General features: G+C 41.1%; 1 protein-coding gene across 1 annotated transcript in view; it reads right to left on the bottom strand.

Moving 5' to 3' along the window:
* The window catches only part of LOC102212335 (cadherin-24-like), a 23,867-nt gene extending 2,633 nt beyond the window's left edge, over positions 1–21,234 (bottom strand). The window contains exons 1-13 of the mRNA XM_005732439.2: positions 21,104–21,234; positions 16,594–17,463; positions 11,251–11,545; positions 9,989–10,108; positions 9,460–9,627; positions 6,977–7,158; positions 6,064–6,320; positions 5,826–5,962; positions 5,528–5,649; positions 1,852–1,969; positions 1,395–1,703; positions 1,044–1,236; positions 265–661 (exon numbers count right to left, since the gene is read on the bottom strand). Coding sequence (XP_005732496.1) covers positions 265–661; positions 1,044–1,236; positions 1,395–1,703; positions 1,852–1,969; positions 5,528–5,649; positions 5,826–5,962; positions 6,064–6,320; positions 6,977–7,158; positions 9,460–9,627; positions 9,989–10,108; positions 11,251–11,545; positions 16,594–17,262 — 2,967 coding nt within the window. The 5' untranslated portion in view covers positions 17,263–17,463; positions 21,104–21,234. The remainder of the gene's footprint in view (positions 1–264; positions 662–1,043; positions 1,237–1,394; positions 1,704–1,851; positions 1,970–5,527; positions 5,650–5,825; positions 5,963–6,063; positions 6,321–6,976; positions 7,159–9,459; positions 9,628–9,988; positions 10,109–11,250; positions 11,546–16,593; positions 17,464–21,103) is intronic.

Here is a 21,234-nt window from a genome sequence, read left to right as displayed (position 1 = left end):
AGGGCATTCTCTTTCTCTGCTATCATACAAAGTCAAGAACAGATAAAATTGTCTAAAACTGAGCATTAGATCAGTTTAAAGCATCAGCCTTATAATGTTTATATTTAATATGAGCGTCACACAGCAGAATGGGTCCCCTACAAGTGTATAATTTCACAGTTAGCTATTAACTTTCATTTAAGTTGGTAATCCCTTATTTGAATCCATATAACTGTTACAACCATTGTTAAATTTCATGTTTTTTTTTCAGCACTCTTGTCTGACCTTAGCTGGGTCCTGATTCTCCTTTGTGCCAGCTGCGATTGCTTCACTGCCTTCATTTCGCTCTGTAATTTTGCTTTTCACCATGCCTTCTGCTTCGAAACTACTGGTGCTCATCTCAGGAGAGTGCAGCACAGGCTCAAAGGTGTTCTGGTTCTGGATGATGAGGGAATTGCTGAAATGACCTCTGGTGAGCCCGTGGGTCAGCTGAGTTAGCTGCAGACCTGCCTCCAGTGGCCCGGCTGGATAATCTCTGAGAACAGGCAGCGTGTGGAGGCCGTAGCAGAAGCGCCCGTAGAGCGGAGCGGAGCCCGGACGTTGCTGAGAGTCCAGGCCTGGGCGTGGGTGACGACTCCAGCTGTATGTCCTGGCCCTTGGCAGATTTTGCTGGGTGTACCATCTGCGCCAAGAGATAAATGTCAGAGAAGCACACAGTCAAAGACACACACACACACACACTCGTTTTCATATCTTAGTAAGGACATCTAATTGAAGAAATGCTTTCCTTAGCCGCTTACCCTGACCCTAACCATCAAAAATGAACGCCTAACCCTAAAACTAAACATAACCAAACTGTAGCTTAAAACCACATTTTGAGCCTCAAAAATGCCTTCAAACTTGTGGGGATGTGGCTTTTCTCCCTGTAAGTGACTGTTGGTCCCCACAAGTATAGTGGCATGCCAATTTTCTATCCTCACAAAGATGTCTAAACATGTACACACACACACATACTTCCTACAAGCCAGGATAAACTTTTTATTTTATGTCTGGGATCAGCTCACATGGTTCGGTTGTTGTGCATGTGCTGTATTCTGTGCATGCTCTGCAGCGCTGTAATGTCAAAAGCTGCAGTATCTGCTTCCCCTCCCCCCTCATCGTCATACGATATGATGTTCTCCCTGACATCATCCTCCTCGAAGGTTGAGTGGGAGTCTCGTTTCTGATGGCGCAATGACAGCGAGAGTGCACACACCACTAACGGGCAAAAAAAAAAAAAAGAGACACATGACCATATACTCTTTGGACATTACAGAAGCAACCTGACACAACTGCTCAACGTCTTTAAAAAAAGTCACAAACAACACACAATGTTTAAAGTAGTTCAGAGACTTCAGAGAACTGACCAACCGTACCCAGAAGAGTTGTGACACAGGCCAGCATGGCCAGTAATGTCACCAAACTGAATATAAGAGACGGAGAGGCGGACGGCACGGGAAGACAAACCATGTGTCTCTCCCATCTCCTGTCCCTCTGTCTGCCCCTGTCCTCAGTCTGCATGCCCCCCCGCAAACAGGGACAAATAGTCACGGTGACTGTGCCAGTGTTGGTTAGACCCGAGGCCCCGTCGCGCAGCACGACTGGCACGTAAAGGGTGAGTAAAGATGAGGAGAAGCCAGGCAGGGGCTCTAAGGCTGTCTGCAGCACCAGGCTGGCTGTCACACCTGATAAAGTGGCAGAAAAAAAATTTAAAAAAACAAAACACACACACATCATACACGGTCACTGCACAACAAACATGCACCACTTTTGGCTGGTGTCAGTTTTCTGGGTTTTTGCATGGAAAATAAAAATAGGGCCAATGTTTTCAACCTCCGCTTTCTCTGATGGAGAGGTTGAGGGCAGAGCTGGACTCTGGAGGGATGCTGAAGTGAACCAAAGCGTCCTGTCCTCCTTGATCTCTGTCGATGGCTCGTAAAACCTGAACCACCTGAAGAAATCACAGATGAAAAGTCATTGTTTTAATAATACAAAGGAGGTTAGAATTCTCTAAGAAGAAACAAAATAAATCAAAGGATGATTAAAGGTTGAAAAAACATTTCTGTCTTTCACAAAAACATCTAAATTTGTTCAAATGAAACAATCAAATAAAAATTTCTTATTCAAACGTGTACTTCTAGTTTTATAAGTTTTCTTGTTTTCATTATTGCAGCAAAAACCATTCAATTTAGATTCTGAAATTACCTCCACAGATGTTTTTATTGTTTATAGTGTTTGTCTGACACAGGGGGTTTACAGGAATTAACGATGCGTATGATCCCACATTACTGTTTTTAATTTTAGTGCTGTTCGTTAATGTTCACTGTGTAGTGCTGTATTGAATTATCATATTAAATCTCTCTATTATTTTTACATCCCTGATTTTATTTGCAGGCAGTGCTACAGGAGTTAGCAGCGTCAAACTGTAACCCGAAGGCTCTGGATCAAACGTGCTCCTGTGTGTGTTTTCTCTACACACATGTCAGGATAACTGGTGACTGTGGAACTCATGGAACATGAGTCTGACTCTAGTCCAGCCTCTACAACCTCCGGATGCACATTTTCTCCCTGTTTGCACTTTTACATAGAAACTTTCTCACACTTAAATGTTAGCGGGGAATAAAGCTCTCCATCTGAATTGCCATTTCATATCTGCACTCTGTGCATGTTCTGAAAAGTTCTTCATGCTTTATCTTTCAGTTGCAATGAACTGTGTAAAATGTGTAAAAGAAAAGAAAAATCTGAATGCAATGATTTGCAAACCTCACAAACTCCCAGTTTATTCACAAAAAACATAAAAACGTATAAAATGTTTAAAAAAAACAACAAGAACACAAAAACGAAAAGAAAGCATTTTAAGAAGAAAAAAGACAATTTTGAATTTTACAGCAGCATAAAATGTTTACCACTGTGTAGCATCCCCTCTTCTAGCAACAGTCTGTAAACGTCTGGGAAATGAGGAGACGAGCTGCTGGACTTTGCTGATAGAGGATTTTAGCTGCTCAACAGTCCTGGGTTTTCTTTTGTTTCATGATGCAAAAAATATTTTCAGTTGGCAAAAGATCTGGACTGCAGGCAGCCCAGTTCAACACCCAGATTCTTCCACTACAAAGCCATGCTGCTCTGCATGCAATATATGATTTAGCATTTTCTTTCTGGCATCTTTTTCTGGTCCTTTTTGAGGCCTTCCCTGAAAAAGACGTCATCTGAATTTGAGCAGATGTTGCTCTAAAACCATCATCAGCATCAATGGTGTCTGTCCAGATGTGCAAGCTGCACTTGCATACCATCAGAGACTCAGGCCTTTGAAATGAGCATTGGTAACAGGCAGGTTGGTCTCTTTCCTTTTTAGTTACAATGTAATTTTTATTTAGAAAAAATAGAAATTTGTTAATTTGTTTGGAGAACTTTGGCTAAATCAGTGAAACAGAATAGACACATATGTATATTAAAGAGTGATGGCCGTGATCTGATTGTGGTATAAATTGCTGAAGGTACACATTACAGTTTCCTGGTTCTATGAGGGAGTATTTGGTGCCTCACTGTGTTACCCTCTGATGTACTGGCTACTTGTCCAGGGCACGCTCAACATCTTGCCCAAAGTCAGCAGAGATAGGCTTCAACTGCCCTGCAACCCCAATTGGATTAGAAAATGAATGGATGGATGAGTGATTTTATTTAGCCTATTGTTTTAAATGTGCGCTTCATCCATGAAAAGCACTTTATAAGATTGTTTTGTAACTGCCCAATAAATCAGGTTTATTATTTGTCTTATTATAAAAGCAACCAGCCAGGCAAACACGAGGGAGGCCTTTAATTATGAAGCAGTCACGGGAAACAAAAACTGACCGCTCATTTATTTCTTATAACAGCGAATCAGTTTAAAAAATGTTCAGAATTAAATTAGATCAGAGCTGCAATTGTTACTGACTGACCTTTGTTTATTAAAACACACTGCTGCACTAGCTGTCAAATCGACCAACCAAGAATTACAGCTTTAAAGTCGCACTAATGCTTTGCTTTTTCAAGTTTCCTAATTCTGTGCAACAGGATTAGCATGAAGGTCCACTTTGAAGGAATACCAGTCATCCATATTAAAATTAGGAATCGGTTATTATAATATTTGGAAATGCACTCAGCTACTCGAACGTTTGAGGGTGAGTTTCATCTGAGCTTGTCTTTTTTAATCACAGTGATTTTACTCGTACATAATATTTAATTAGCTTCCTGTTAAATTTCACATTTACTTTACAAAAGCTCCTCTTCCAAACAACCTCCTGGATAATCAGGCCCCATCATAGCTTAAATACTTAATAGTACCATATTATCCTAATAAAGCGCTTTACTCTCAGACTGGAAGCTTAATTGTTGCTTTTTGAATTTCTAAAATTAGAATGGGATGCAGAGCAATCAGCTACCAGAAATGTTCCCGTGGAACCAGCTCCCAGTTTGGAGTCAGACACTCTCTATACTTTTAAGATTTAAACACTCCTTTTTGATATAGCTTATCTCTTAGCTATGCTGCTACAGGTTCAGGCTGCTGGGGGATTTCCCATGATGCACTGACCACTCCTACACTTCCCTCTTTTCAATCCTGATTTGTAACTTCTTTTTCTCTTCAGATAGTTTTTGTTTTGTCTTGTCTGTTGTTTATGCTCTCTCTATGTTATCCTTGTCTCCCATCTTCTTCCCCCTAACACCCCCAGCTGGTCTCAGCACACCACAGCCCCTTTACTGACCCTGGTTCTGCTGGAGATCCCTGTTAAAAGAATGTTCTTCCTTTCCGTGTCACCGACTGCTGCTCATAGACCATCCCGGTGATATTGTAAGGTACTTTACCTTTCTACATAGAGAACCTTGAAGACTGTTGTGAATGTGTGCTATCTAAACACTGATAAGATATGTTGTAAATGACGATCATAATTAGTGGAATAATTCATCATACTAATAATAATGTCATTGCAATCGCAAAGTTCCACTGTCAGCAACCATCAAAGGCATATTTTGTTGCCTAATGCAAGCCTATCATGTTTAAAGGCTAATTGATTATGCTAGCATTTCTTAGAACAAAATCCCCTGAGGAGTCCAGAGACAGGCTGGTTCTCCACACACTGGACTAGCCAAAATCTACTTCTTTCCAGCTGTGCAACCATGATCAGCACATGATGGTTGCTGAAAAATGGGCCTCTGCACGCCTACAGAGATGCGCCGTGAAAAATCCTAAAGGATTTATGATGAATTATTTCATTAATCCTGAATTTAATTTACAATATCTCTAATCACTTTTTGTTCTATTGGGTTTAAAAAGACAAATGTGCTTTGCTTTCTAAGGGATCCCAAACATCTGAGAGGTAAAAGGTGATCTGGTCTCTACCTCTGTAAGTGGGACAGAAAGTTGCTCAGGCTTTGAAAAACAATCACTTGCGGGAGTTTGAGACAGAATGAACAAAAACAAGAGCACAGTCTGAAGTTAAATGAAATAACAGGCAAAAACAAAACAAGAACGGACCTGACCGGGGGCACTGGAGTCACATACTGACGTCGTGTACTGCCTGTCCAACTCCGGCGCATTGTCATTCTGGTCTAGTGTCTCTATGGCAACCACAACCCTTGACACAAGATTTGGGTTGTCTAAAAAAAAACAAAAAAAAACAAGAGACTGACACTAATGTTAAAAAATTTGCACAGACTTTCTATCATTTTTACTACACACTTTGTATTCCCTACTGCAGGCAGCGCTTTCAGTGAAAGATTACTTTGGTGAGCTCTGCTGCTCTGAGCGCCCGAGGGCAGAAGGTCTGACATACCCCTCTGTGTGGCGATGACAGTGATATTATGCCACTGCTCCTGCTCACGGTCCAGCTCCATCACAGTGTTGATAAAGCCAGTGTCAGAGGCGATGCGGAACAGAGCCTCGGGGTCTGACTGGGGATCGATGGAGTACCTGAGATAAAGTAATAGGCACCATCAAGAATAGGAAGGGCAAAGAGAGCCCTGAGTGAGCGAGCAGGTGACTAAATGAGAGAGTGTCGGTGTGATAATTACCTAATGTTGGTGCTTTGTCCTGTATCGGGGTCCACGGCGTAGACCCGACCGACAGAGCAGACAGGGGGGCAGTTCTCAGAAACATCCAGATGGTACAGAGCCTGGGAGAATCGCGGTGGCTCATCAGCATTAAGGACCATGACCCGGACTGTTGCCTGGTCCTTAAAGGGACCTTTTCTTATGTATCGGGGATCCACTATAGGGTTTGTAACTTCCACTGAGAAAGTATACGAATTACGTGTTTCATAATCCAGGATCTGTTGAACAAAGAATAAAGCAGTTACTCTTTATTTAAGAGCTCTCATATATGGTTAAAATATGGATCTGCTGTTTATTACTGCCCACATGCAAAACCTCATTATTCATTTATCTCTGAGTGTAATATATGACTTTCATTTTCATTTTTTATCTGGCTTTCATACATTTCTTGGAAATTAATCATCATCCTCTTGTCTTACTACATTCTTTGCAACCTCTTAATCTAAGATTCCAAAGTGCAATAATTATGTTTGAATGTCCAACGCTTTTAAAACGCTTAAAAGTAAAAAGACAACTTCACACTGGCTGCTTTTAACACTTCAAGTGAGCTACAGTTGATTACTCGTTCACTGTTACTCATTAATTGCTCATAGTAGAGCCCGGGGAGTCTGAACCTATCAGCAACAGTGGGAGTTTGAGTGGGGTGCTGAAGTGTTTATCTGCTTATAACAAATTAATTTGCAAATACCTGACCAAAGAACATTTTTTAATCACCGCAAATGTTGCAAATTGGAGATGTTTTTCTCATTATGTGGCTATTTAAGCATAAACACCTACATACGGCTTCAAATAGTAAGCTATTATGAAAATTGGTATAGGCAATAAAGTAAAGCTGCTTTGCACACCTCTGCTGCAGCTGCGTCCAGTCACTCACCTTGTTCAGCACAATGACAGCCTCTTTATCTCTTCCAGTTACGTTGAATATTTCAGCCTCCTCAGTGTCCAGGATGGTAAACTCCAGCTGTGCATTTTCTCCCAGATCAGGATCAGTGGCAGTGAGACGGCCCACCTCCACACCTGGAGCCGCCAGCTCTGATACAGAGAAGGACCACGCACCTGCAGGGAGGAAAACAGAGAGTTTAACAGTTTCAGTGCTGCAACTGAATGCTGATGACGATGGCTCAATTTGATATCAAAGCATGCACTTCTACACACATTTCACGACCAGATTTAAAGGTGCGCTGACATTATTTTCAGCAAATATAAGTACCGGCTGCTGTAATCAATGAACGGATCCAGATTGCCTACTTATGCAATTCCAGAGTAAGAACTGGGCCACGACAGTCATAGTTCTCAGTGGAAAAATGAATTTCAAGACTCAACTAAAGCTCGTATCACATCCAATAAGGTGAATATCTTCAAAGCGACTGGAAATTTAGTGTGGAGTTTTCTCTTTGAGGCAATCTACATTTTCACCTTGCTGAGCCGAGCTGTAGAAAAGGTGACACAGGAGAAACTTTACACCAAAGTGCCTGTACTTCTACTCAAACAAAAATATGAAACTATCCCGAGTTCCCTTCTTTAGTACAGGCTAGTCCAGGCTAATTTAAAAATAGAATTAAAAAACAATGAAAAACACACAATCAGTACGAGGAGCTTTGTTCCACAGCTTTTGGGGCTAAACAAGTGAATGCATCATCCCCTTTTAACAGTAACAGTTAATGAGTCTCTGATCTTAAAGGTTCAGGGGGTTCTGGGTGACATAAGGTATTAGGAGTATTATGTAGCATGTAGTAATTTCAAAGTAATCAGTAAAATCTGAAATCAGAATCTGTAGTGAATCAGAACCAGAGTAATTTTGGACCTCAAGTGTTTGTGCTGTGTTTTGTACAAACTGTAGATTGATGTGTTCCCCATTTTAAAAACCATTCAAGTATCGGAAATATGTCAATGCAGCTAGCACGGTCTTTTGCTATCAACGCTGATACGGACGTTCAAATTAGGCTCGGCAATTTAGATATTTTCTCTTTTCTGACCGATTTTTTAAAATGGTTCGAATGACTTCATTAGGTAAAAATGTTAAACATTTGATGACTCAAACTACTCGAATGCAAAGTTTATTTCCTATCTAAAGAATATCTTAGATCTTTGAACTGATGCACAATTAAGAACCATCCCAGAGCCATCAGTAACATTTTACTGACTGACATTTTTAAACTACAACACAATTGATACTGAAAGCAGTTTAACAGCCCCGGTGCTGCACTTGTCTAATAAATCCCATCAGTAATGAAGACAGTAAAAAGACTCTAAAGCCTCAAATTCACTGAGAGTTATTTCCCACTTTGCTATGAATGAGCTGTATTTATTAAAAAGAGAATTACAGAGTTAATTTGTTTTTCTGTTATGTTTAGTTAGGATTAGAGCGCGTCTCTTTAGCAGGCATGAAAGCAGGCACAGCGATCTGAGGCAGGTCTCTTTTACTTGGTGACTTGCACATATCTCGTAATGCTGCGTGGCACATTTAGGGAAATGCTTTTGTTTTAATCAAAGCAGCTCTACCTTGCTGATTGTTAATCATTCAATTCCTCCGCATAATGACGAAGATTTAAATATTCCACTCTTGCATTCAAAAACTAAATGAGCCATTTGCGTAAACTGTGGCATTATTGTCAAACTGAAAATAACGACTTGCAGTAAGGGGGGAAAGATGTAGTCAGATATCAGTAAATAAATAACAGGCTGCTGACATTTGGAAATATTAAATAGCTTCTATAAAACATTGTATTGCAGAACAATTTATCAACGTGAGGAGAAGGGGCTTTAAACATTAAGATGAATAGCGGTAAGCATAGACAGTCTGCGAGATGAAGAAGACGAAAAAGCCAGCAAAGATGAAGTAGTATACGGGGAAAATGCAGTATGTGTCTCAAAGTGTTAGACACATTCTGCAGTGATTTTACTGTCTATTGAAGCAGAAAGCACTGAACTTTAAGATGAAATATTAATATCATGGAACAGGGAAAAGCTTGGATAAGAAAAGTGGACATGATCTTTCACTCTTCTACGTCAAGCCAGAATCCATTTAAACCTCAGGGACCAAATGGGAGTGTTTATATCAACGTTAATAGTAGTCTTGGCAAAGGTTATGTGATTACAATTGATGCTAAAAACAATGATTAGGAAGAGTGCACAAAACAGAGAGGAGTGGACTGACAAGCTATTTAGCTCGTTTAGGGCTTTAGGTCTTATCTTGAATCTGTCAAAGTGACTTGGACCCAGAGGAGGCTAAAATATCAAACTGCTGTCACAAATGCTACGACAAGATGTTTCATCCTTAGATATCTCACACACACACTTACATCCTAGAGCGACAGATATTGAAAGTAGCCAACAGTTAAATGTTGATCTGCTTACTCCTTCTAAAGTGAGGGGGATTGTCGTTGACATCGCTCAGCCTCACTGTGACGGTCGTAGTTCCCGATAATCCACCAAGATGGCCCCCCATGTCTTTGGCCTGGAGGACGACCAGATACTCATCCTGAGTCTCTCTGTCCATGTCAGGTACCGCCGTCCGCAAAATGCCTGGTGGAGAGAGGAGAGCAGGACATGCAGCAACAAAATCAAAACAGCAACAGATTTCACAGTGACACCGCGCCTCTTTGAATTACCATCAGCGCGAGTCAGATGCACATATTTTAGAATTAGGAAGCTGCACGCATGTAACTTCAGGCCACTTCTGTTTTTGAATAGATCACAGAAGATGCAGGAACACGCAAATGTTCTTATCCATACTGGACATAAGGTGGAAAGGGATACGGCGCACAATATATACAGTGAGAGCAGTGCCAGGATTAGCTATGTGTATTGTAAACATCAGCAGAAGAGTCAGGTTATGAAACAGCTTTTAAAAAGGTTGAGCCGCACTTTGGAAGATATCACAGACCTGTCTGAGGGTCCACAGAGAAAAAGTCCTGGCCGTGAGTAATGGCATACACCAACCGAGCACTGTTTCCATATGTTGGATCATCAGCATCTCTGGCTGTGACCTGGATTATTGACGTGCCTGTAGAAGAGGGGAAGCATGATACAGATGACAGGTCAATGGACTCTTGCATATTAAGAACGTTAAAACAGGTGGCTGCTTAATGAGCCATGTAGCAGGAATACTTCACCCAAAAACTGAGCAAATATAACAAATATAATCCAACTCTCTGCTGTCTCACAACACACACACACACACACACACACACACACACACACACACACACACACACACACACACACACAGTTCCAAAATACATATGCTGTTTGAATAAATACAGATACATTCCCAGTTACAATATTGCACAATTTCTCTTCTTGAAATGGTGCCAGTAGAAGTGCATTCAGCCACATCCACATTTTGGCAAAAACACGATTGTTTGCAGAGTACTCAGAGAATGAATAGACAGCTGGCGAGGTGAACGAGAAGCAGAAATATTTTTCAAGTATTCATTCTTTCTAGCCTTGATAGCAGGAAGCATAATCTGTATATAAAAGATGGACTGACAAGTCAAATATCCAAATATCTACTTTGAGCATTTTTAAAAAGTTCAAATGTTATAACAGTTTGTGAATGTGGATAATTCATAAAGGTATGAGTAATGGGCAGTGTGTTTCCAACAACAGGATAGCATTAGCTTTTCAACTAAAGGTGCAAAAAAGAATCCTATAACATAGCAACTGTTGATATTTTGGCCAGCTAAGCTGTGCTAAGCAAGCTTATTGTTTTATATGACTTTGTAGCTAACTAGACATTGGATGCTAACTTAATTCCTCCAAAATTGTAAAATTCGATTGTAATGTTAGCCAGCTACAGGCAATTTTCCTTTTAAGCCATTGGCTGGGCTAGCTTTGGTGATGATATATTTTTTGGTCAGATCCATATAACTCATTATGTTATTACATTGACTGATATAATTTCCCACAGTTGACTAACAGGTAACAGATAACTTCTGCAAAAGTGTTTCACAGATGCAAAAATTACAATTGCGTTTCTCGACACCTGTTAGTGATGTCTGAGATTTTCCCCTGGCTACAGAGTGAAAAAGACTGTGTCTGTTTTGTTTTTCAGAACAAAGCCTTTGTTGGGTAAAACACTGCTAACATTTGATCACCTCTCAGGAGATTTTGTGTGGTTGCACTGCAATGTTGTTTGCTGCATACCTATGTTGGCCATCTCCGGCACCATGGCAACATAAGGTTCATTGGGGAAGACAGGTGGGTTGTCGTTGATGTCCTGAACTCTGATGATGAACTCAGAGGACGGCTCCAGGGCTCGGCCGGTCTCACGGTCTGTAGCAGTCGCGACGAGACGATACTCATCTTTCTCCTCTCGGTCCAGAGACTTGGTGACATGTATGTTGCCCGTCTTGCTGTCGATCACAAACACAGAGCCCACTCCCTCTCCCTCCAACATGTATTTAGTGCTTCCGTCTCCTTTGTCCATATCCGTGTGCAGCTGGAAAAACAAATACGTACAGACTAAATGGCTGTAACACCTTCATGCAACATTACCTACAGATGCTGATGCAGGTATCACTCTTTAACACTTGCATTTGTTTAGCAGATACCACAAACCTGACTATGTGAAATGAGTGATTTATGCTAAGGCAGGATGGGCTCACTGAATCTAAAATGAATGGCACCAGGTGTGGAAGATACATATGGGACAGGGATGAGTACTGATGCATACAGCTAATTAACTCAATGGACCAAGCATGCCATCGGGGGTTTGTTGAGGGCAAATCCACATCAGTGTGGACAGTGGCGCTGCAAATGTCATATATGTATGCTCACAGATGCATTCTGCTAACTCAAGCACTATCCATCTGTAAATCTTTCTGTCTCTTCTATCCATCTGTCTCTTTCCTCCCCTTCTCGTAAATCCATCTGCCTGACTTGCCTTTACCTTATAAACCACCTCGTTTTCCAGTCTTTGTTTTTCTCCATTTTCATCAACTTACCTCGCTTACTCAGAATGCCCATCTGCTCGCAATTCTCCTTCTTTCTCGCTCTCTCCCTCTGTCTGGCTGTTTTGCTCCGTGGTGCAGAATACTGGTTTGGTATTTAATGGCAGCGAGGATATTAGTGTGAGCTTGATAGGTAAAAGGCCAAACACACAAAAATAGAAAGCTAAAGAGATTACTCAGCCTTCATCACACTGAGCTTTCTGACCGAGAACCTTCACATTTCTCTATCCTCAAGGCCCATCTGCGCATGTTCATAATCCACAAGGCTTATTCACAATCTTTGCAGTGGACCTTAGATACTCATGAGAGCCTTGACTTTCAATTGCAGCTGCAACATTGTCTGTTTACAAATGTGCAGAGCAATTGCACACGATTGTTGCCAGGCTTATTCATTTTGTGGCACAAAAAATTGTATGTGCAACACAAAAATAGACAAGTTTAATTGCCTACATAATGATTAACATAGAGTCATTTGTGTGGTTAAGACAGCTGCCCACCTTAAAGTGAGAACATGTGATGGAAAATATTGCACATAAATGCATTTAAAGTGCAGATTTGCACACTATTGTCTGCCCCACCGCACAGCATTCAAGCAGAGATCAAGGAAAAATATAAGATTAGTGTATATTGTGTGTGTATATGTGATGTGCATGTGTTGGAAGGATGAAGTTGGGATTATACATACTCACGATAGCATACCCTACAAATTGCTAGATAAGGGATTCAGGGTTTTTTTTATTCATCTCTTACCCACCCCCTTCTCCCTCCTTTCTTCTTTAAAGCTAGCTTTGATTTTGATCCCACACTTCACCACGAGAGACATCTTTGTCAGAGTCTGTGCCCACCTCGCTCCCCTGCCCCCCCTTGCTTCCCACTTTCTATCCAGACCTCCTCTCCTCACTGTCTAATTGCTGGCTCAGTCCTGCTGCGCTTCAGTCAGCATGGAAAAACACTCTCACTGTGGGGAAGAAATTTATCCACCCCGTACAAGCATAGCAAGAAAAAGAGGGAACTGTCTCTTCCAATCCCTTTGTCACTTTCTCTCTCACTCTGTAATCTCAATTTTCCCCTCCTCTCACTCATGCAGTACATACACCTCCGGGTTTATATCTGCTTCACACTGCTTTCCTTGCAAGAGAAATTCTTTCTTCTTTCGCACGGGTGGTGGCACCTGTGATTTGAACTGTTGATAGCTCACCTCAAAACTTGCACCGACAATGGCTTTGACATGATCATCTCTCTATTTCTGGCAAACAAAATGAGCTACCTCTGAGAGAAAACACTGTGCTTCCGAACTCCTCGCAACGGAAGCATGCTTTATTACATGAATATCAACATCAAGACTTTACTTGCAGAGAAATAAACAGTCCCGCGTGTCTATTGATTGCTTTAACACCCCTCCCTGACTGTACCAATAACAACCACAGTGGAAGATTAAACATTTATGAGGTGTATACCGCACTGGTAAGAATCCAATCTAGACTGTCACTATAAAGTATACTGCGAGCTACAAAGTGGTTGGCAGAATTCCCTGTTAGCGTTACAGCTGATATAATCCAACTCTGAGTATGCCGTAGCTGCCAGCAGCTGCATTAGCGTGGAGCTTCTAACTGTGAAGTGCTACAAGTAAACCCCTGGGATTGAATGGTTCAGGTGTGCAGTGGATTAAATCATCTCAGACACTCTTCATGTTGCGACACAGACAGCAGTTGAGGCTTGCTGGTGTGCTGATGGTAAAAACTCAAGTATGTGACTTGACAAGTGGGGATGGTGACGCATAAACAGTGCGATCTGATCTGTGCCTTACTTTCAAGCCTGCAATGGAACATTTTTAACATTGCAAATATGTTTTTTGTTTGTTTTGCAAGCACATGAATTGTAAATTGAGAGAAATTTTTGTAATGCTAAGAAGATAAATATACTTCATTGGGTGAACTTTGTTAGTAATTGGTTGCACCCCCTTTTACCTTTTGAACTGCGTGAATTCTATTTGGTATAGATTCAACAAGGTGCTGGAAACATTTTTCAGAGACTTTTGGACCCTATTGACACGATAGCATTGGATGTCATTTGCAGCTGATTTGTCGACTGCACATCCACGATGGGAATTTTGTCACATCCCATCCTACATCTCGATTGGATTGAGATCTGATGACTGTGGAGGCCGTTTAAGTTTAAGATTATATGAGCTTGTGATGCCGTGTCTTATCCTGCTAGAAGTAACTGGGTACACGGTCAGGATATGACATCAAGGATATGACATAAAGGTCATGAATGGACATGGTCAGCAACAATACTCAGGTGGAAAACGGCTTTTAAACAATGTTCAGTTGGTACTAAGAGGCACAAAGTCTGCCAAGAAAATAGCCCCCACACCATTACACCACCACTATCAGCCCGAAGTGTGATACAAGGCAAGATGGAAATTGGGACGCAACGTTTTTCCAATCTTCTTCTTGACAACTTTGGTGAGTCGGTGTGAATTTCCTATTATTCTATATAGCAGTGGCACCTGGTGTAGTCTTTTGCTGTTGTAGCCCATCTGCTTTAAGGTTCAATGTGTGGCACATTTAAAGATGCTCTTCTGCATACATTGGTTGCAATGAGCGCTTATTTGAATTACAGTTGCCCTCCTATTAGCTCAAAGCAGTCCAGCCTGTCTCCTCTGACCTACAGTCTCAACAAGACATTTGACCACGTCTACATGCCTGAATGTACTGAATTGCTATCATATCAACCTAATAAAGTGGCAGAGGACTGTAGATTGTTCACTTTTGTTTTCTTTTTTTGGGGGGGAGGGGCTGGGTGTATTTTCTTAATATACATGGTACCAATATCGAGACATTGTTTTCCTTGTAATATCTTTGTGAATAACATGAGGCAAAATTTGCCATTTTTATAATTAATGTTTTATATGACAGATTTTCCTGCAACTGAATCGCTAGTACTTCAGTATTCATTGGTGACATACATCCATTAAGAATTGCCAAATGTCAGCATAGGCATACACGTAATTAGTTGATGGTACTGGTTATAAACTTAATTTTATACATTTCTGTCTGTACTTCATTAAGCTTGCAAGATATGTCTTTTTGAAAGATCACTAATTTAAATTCTGAGAAATAAATGCCCAGACAATTGATGCATGTACCAACAAAGGGAGCTTTAGCCAATAGTAGTCTAACAGGCCCAATTTCTCATAAAGTGAATCTCTGAACTGGACCTCGCCACTGTTTATGGTGTTTTAAATGGATTTATATAATCAATAACATGACCTACTGTGTGAAGTCACTCAAGAAATTTCCGAGGATACTGTAATACATTTTTGGTCCGTTACTTAGCACTAATTAAAAGATATGTGTGGGTGTGCATTGAGTCCATACATTTTATAGATGCAGCTTTGTGTAAGCTGATAACTTAGCACGCCATCTTCTCATCCGAATAACTTCTGGCTCAAAAACTCCAACATTGGCCAGCCTTACTCCTGTGATCAAAATGTGTCCAAAACCATATACGCAGTTTAACATTATCTTTTATTATTTTTAGTTTCCTGTTTTGACTAATAAGTCAGTTAGCAGTGCAATAATTCATAGGTTTTTTTTTATATACCAAAATCGCTGGCCAAATTTCCTGACAATCTGCTCAGGTGGAGAATTATCCGTTCGCTAAGCTCAACCAAATGTTAGTGGTTGTTTCATTTAGAAAAACAAAACATGTAATAAGAGAGGATGAAATGATAAATGATGAATAAAAGACAGACTAGAAGGAAAAAGAAGAAAATAGGTGGAGGACTGATAGCCAGCCATTGGACAAAAGCCATAAGTGGGAAAGTGATAACACACAGCAAGCATGACAGGCCATCAATTTTATGTTTCATATATTTGGCCAGTGCAAATTAATAGCTTTCAACATTGTTTTCTTTTAAACCCTTTTCTTTTATTAATAGTGGCTAGTTAAACATGTTTTTATGTCGATCTTGTTATTTCTGTACACACACACACACACACACACACACACACACACACATATATATATATATATACATACATATATGGTCTTGGGCATTTCTACTTTGTAGAGCGTAAATAATTACAGGTAGGAAAATTTTAATGAATCCCTGCTTTGTGTGTAGTATGTTTGTGTGCAGGTTTTAAGCACCGATTTGTGTGTATGAACAGTGAATGAGGCTCAAACAGGAGCTTGGGGACACACAGAGCAGAGGATGAGAGAGGTAATAAATGAAGCAGAGTGGAAAGGTTGTCATTGGGAAATTATTTGGACAAAGAAAAACATGTAAATAAATGAATGCACTGCGAACAGAAAAGATTTATGTAAATACATGTATTGAGCACAGGAGAGATTTCTGTTTGCTCCAATTAAACCCTTTGCGTGGCAATAACTTATCTATAAAAATGATTGCGCTTGCAAAAATATTTGTTGGTTCTCAAAAATAAGGCGCAATTTACATTTATGTTGTAATACAGTGAGATTCAGGTGATTCGCATGTGCATGCTGACTGGTTGTGCCGACAGCTTACCCGTCCAATGAGCACAGGCTCAGGCCCTCTGTACTCCTCAATCACAAAGAACTGGTTCCAGAGCCAGCTCCTACGGCGGCGAGAGTGAGGCAGCAGGTAAGGCTCTGACTGACTATGTTCAGACTCTGTGACCCATTTAGAGAGGCCCCGTAGCCTCTCAGGCTGAACGTCACCGACACCTGTCTCCAAATAGAGTTGAGGCTGGAGAGTGTACTCCTCCTCTGAGCTTGGCACTAGACTGTGATCATTAATTACACCTTCAACCTCTCCATTAGTCAAATTGTTCCTTTTCTCACGGTTCACACTGAGTTCAGAGCTATGTTTAGGTATAAGAGGTTTGGCAGAAGAATCTGGAGGTTTAAGTCTCATGTCGATTTGCTTTCCTGCATTGCTCTTAAAGTCAGAATCATTAGGTTTGCCGTCATTTAGTTGAAAAACCACATTTGGCAGAGTTCTTGCATCACTCTCTGAAGCCTGTACATGGCTTTCCAATTCTTTGATTCCAATAAAAATTTTGTCCAGGGACTTTGGATGATGTAAAACTTGTTGCTTTTTGTCTGATATTACTTGAGAATCCGGATCCTCCTCTGAAAGGCCGACAGCCTCTGAGATGCCGTGTCTTTCCCATTTGCAGAATAAAAGAAAAAGAAGCACAACATGTGCTGCCATTGCTGAGGTTCACCGATCACTTTGTCTTGTGAAGTGGCTGACAAAGGGCTGATCAGCTGCCGGTTTTTATGATGGTTTATTTCCAGCATGCCTTCGTCCTGCCCCTGCTTCGGTTCTTCCGCCCCTCTCCCTGGTGTTTGTCTTCATTTCGGCTTCTTTACTCAAATATTCCCATGCAGTGCACATGCTGCAGAGGATCACCTGAGAGAAGACATAATTAGTGCGATCTTGACTATATTCATTATTATGAGAAACAAGTGCTTTAAGATACAGAAGTGAAAAGACACAAAAAAGTCTGCCATCACACTCATTATATGAAGACGACATTTATTTCAGGACATATTTAAAGATAAATGTTTGTTCTGCCGTTTGCTCAACAGCTTTGTTTGCTAATCTGAGCCTTCTGCCAGCTGCTGTGCAAATAACTGTTAGTTTTGAACAGAAACTATGATAATTACGTCTCATAAGAAGTTACCTGAAAAGGACAATTCGCTTTGTACCTGATACTGTTGATGATATTCCTCTCATTGGCGTTTTGTGTGATTCTGGTTATTGATCTCATTCTCAGAAAGGTAAGTGCGGTCCTAAAAAATTTCAATTAATTCAGAGCCTGAAGGTACGGCGATGAGGTGGAGCTCAGGTACTTTACTGCTCCTTGTCACACACAATTGCCTGGACAGCAGGTGATTGATGCCATCCCTAAAGATGGGCTACCCATGCTTCAGTGCCCAGTTCTGAAACAAGTTCCCCTTAAGAGATTAATTAGGCTCATAAATAATTTAATCAATGACTTGTCCTCATTTCCCTAAAGTTTAATGATCTGCTTTTTGTCAGTATTTGAGTCAGATCTCTGGCCATTGATCTTTGAAACTTGATGCAGTGCAAAGTGTCAGCAACTTAACAAGATCCAAAACTATACGACAGTGCATCCATGTCCCACATGGATCCATCACTCTGGCTCACTTTTTCCCTGCAATGAACGTTCTGACAGCTGCTTTCACCTTTATGCATGCATGGAGGCGTGCATTATCATCTTTGCACAGCAAAATACATGAGTCATGGGTACACAGGGAGGTAGTCTTCAAACATATGTAAATAAAGTTTTCATGCCTTTCTCTTCTGAACAGATTTGGAAGCTAAAATTCTTAAAAATAATGTAGAGATTTCCCTGCATTTCATGCAAATTATCAATAATTTGGCTAGAGGACATAAAATACAGTGCACACTGGGAAGACTAAATCCCCTGGCCTCATCTGACTTAATAAATGTACAGAGCACCAAGTACTTTGATAAATTTTGAGGGAACGTGGCACAAAGTTGGCTTATAGAAATGCAGTAGGCTTTGATGGTTTCTATAATACGAACCAGAACATTTCTTTAACCCCAACATTTTCTGATACGATATGCTGCATGGGCACATTAAAATTAAGCCAATGTTCTTTCTTCTCTGCAGATAGTGACCCACTTAAAGAAGTACACTTGAGAACAGAGACAATTTGAGCTTTGATCACAGGAAATATTGAGTAATTTCTGCCCTTTTTACGTCATTATTTTCCCCTCAAATGGCAATCCACCCTTAATTATTTTTGCTGCATTTTGCGCACCAAATTTATCAAGTCATCCATATGTAATGCTTCATGTTCATCATCGGCATCTGTTTGCCGGTTTCCCAAATCTACGGAAATACAAAAAGTGGCTCTTCCAAAACACTTTTGTCTTCCTCAGCTATTGTGCATTAGCATAGATTGAGCTTACGGCTTACATTTCTCTCTGCCAGCTTTGGTCCAAAACCCATGTTGCCAGCAGTACATGTCATTCACCGTTGTTTGAAGTCTTTAGAGTAAGGGTGTGTGTGTGTGTGTAAGATATGTGTGAAATGTAAGGCAAGGGATAGAGGATGAAAGCGTGAGGACGATTTGCTGTTGCTGGCTCAGAATGGAATGATGAGTGGTGACATAGCTCTAAATTGCAAATCGCTGTTTCAGTCTCACTTCACTCTGCATCGAGATGCTTCACTGCAACAAGGCTATTCCGTTTTTATTAAAAATAGCCTGTGCATGTCAGGCCTCTTACATAGGAAAAAAATGGGAGATGGGGGCATAAAGGAGGCAGAGCAGGGGAAGTGGTAGTGGAAGTACACTGGGGAGGGGGGTGAGGGGAGATGGGTGGCTTAAACATCCAGGATGTGGACAGATTCTGCTCCATTTGAACATCTCTGGCTTACCCTCCTTTTGCCATTCGTCTTAATGCCCACAGACCTCTCATCCATTCTCGCTGGCTCAGTGCACACAGGGAAATCTCTTAAGTCTATCCAAGTCAGACTGGTGAAGAGAGGCCCACTGTACTCAGCACATCAGTCACTTCATTATTGTCAAGGTTTGACACAGCAGACAGCTTAAGTGAGCAAATGCCCTGTGATAAGTCAGTGTTTAGCCATGTTTTATTTGTCATGTGAAGAGGCAGTGTAATATTACCAGAGAATTTTAAATATGATAGTCAACTCCCACACTCCGTTTTATAGGGGGCGCTCTTGAGAGAGTCGAGAACTAATGGAGCCCTGTGGAGCAGTAGAAAATGTAAATCATTTTCTTGGAACAATTTTTACCATATTTTTGACAGAAGGGGTGCAGCTCCATTTTAACTTTGTTTTTGTAATCACTTTTAACTCAAGTAAAACACTTTTCTGTAAGTGTTACGCACTGCAATATGAATAATTTACAGAGAATTTCATTTAGACCAGCACAACCAGCTGCTTCTTTCATGGTTTACTCTAACCACTCTTCTATAATATAGTTATCATCTGTCAATGGCTGCCGTTAAGGCAGCGTGGCCTGTAGTAACTCCTTAACAGAAAAATCAGCAAGTATTGGGAAATTCTAGCTTTTTATCGGAAAAATCACCTTCATTATAAGAAAAACGCAAGGACATAAGCACTGTTCTGTATTTCACCTCAGAAAATTATTGATACCGTGTTAGAAAGGGCTAAAACAATAAATGGACTAGCCACGTAATTCCACTCATTTCTATTCATTGAGCACCATCTCATGAGCGCCCCCTACTGACTTGCTGCCAATTTTCGTACAGTGGGATAGATGGGAAGTGGAATGTTTCTCCCTGATCGGCTCTGATATTACATTCGTCACAACACGTGACACAGCTGCTTGGTCACGGATACACACAAACCAGTTTACATGCACGCGCACACTCACATCTGGACCGCTCATTAGCATATCTAGTAGAGATATACTAAACAGCCCGGAGCGTGACCTTGCCTTGCTGGAAGAAGCCAGAAAAATGACCTACTTGATGCATGTTAATGTGATTTACACACTTGGGCTAACTATTATAATGAATGCAACGTCCCCCAAATTCCGCTTTCGGCAACTTAACCAAGGTCCAGCAACCTCATTCATTTTTGCAAGCGAGCGTCCCCGCGCCAAAGTGCACGCGGCAGGTGAGTACGAACGGCGCGCGCACACACATAGACAAAAATTACCTACCTAGCCGGGAAATTAAGAGGGAAAGCACGGCGTCATCCGTACCATCTGTCAAAGCTTGGCGCTCAGTTCAGTCACCCAAAATAATTGTCTGCTTTTCCAGACCCTTCTCTCAGCCCACCATTATTTCACCTAAACAGCTCGCAGATATCTACTACAAACAGCTTTAAACTGACAGAGAAACAGTTGGAAACCGCCTCGACCCGGTTAAAAGCCTCCAAAAAACGCCGAGAATTTGGACGATAAAGTGGAGAGCTGAGCTGAGGCGAAGGCTGGAAACTTGTCTGTGTCAACTATTGAATTCTGAAGATTTAGAAAAAAAGTCAATTATGAGAGAAGCTTACCGTGTGTTTGCGGTTTTGCTCCGGTGGTCTTCTGGTTTAACGGGGCTGAAATGATCCAACGTGGGAAAGGATGCCGAGGTTCATCTGAGCTCAACGTGAGGTCTGTCCACTTAGCCCAGTCTCTCTCTCGC

Source organism: Pundamilia nyererei, unplaced genomic scaffold, assembly GCF_000239375.1.
Source record: "Pundamilia nyererei isolate P.nyererei 1_Seehausen unplaced genomic scaffold, PunNye1.0 scaffold00046, whole genome shotgun sequence".
NCBI lineage: Eukaryota > Metazoa > Chordata > Actinopteri > Cichliformes > Cichlidae > Pundamilia > Pundamilia nyererei.
Note: the sequence above shows the minus strand (reverse complement) of the source record. Positions and strands in the feature narration are given on the sequence as shown.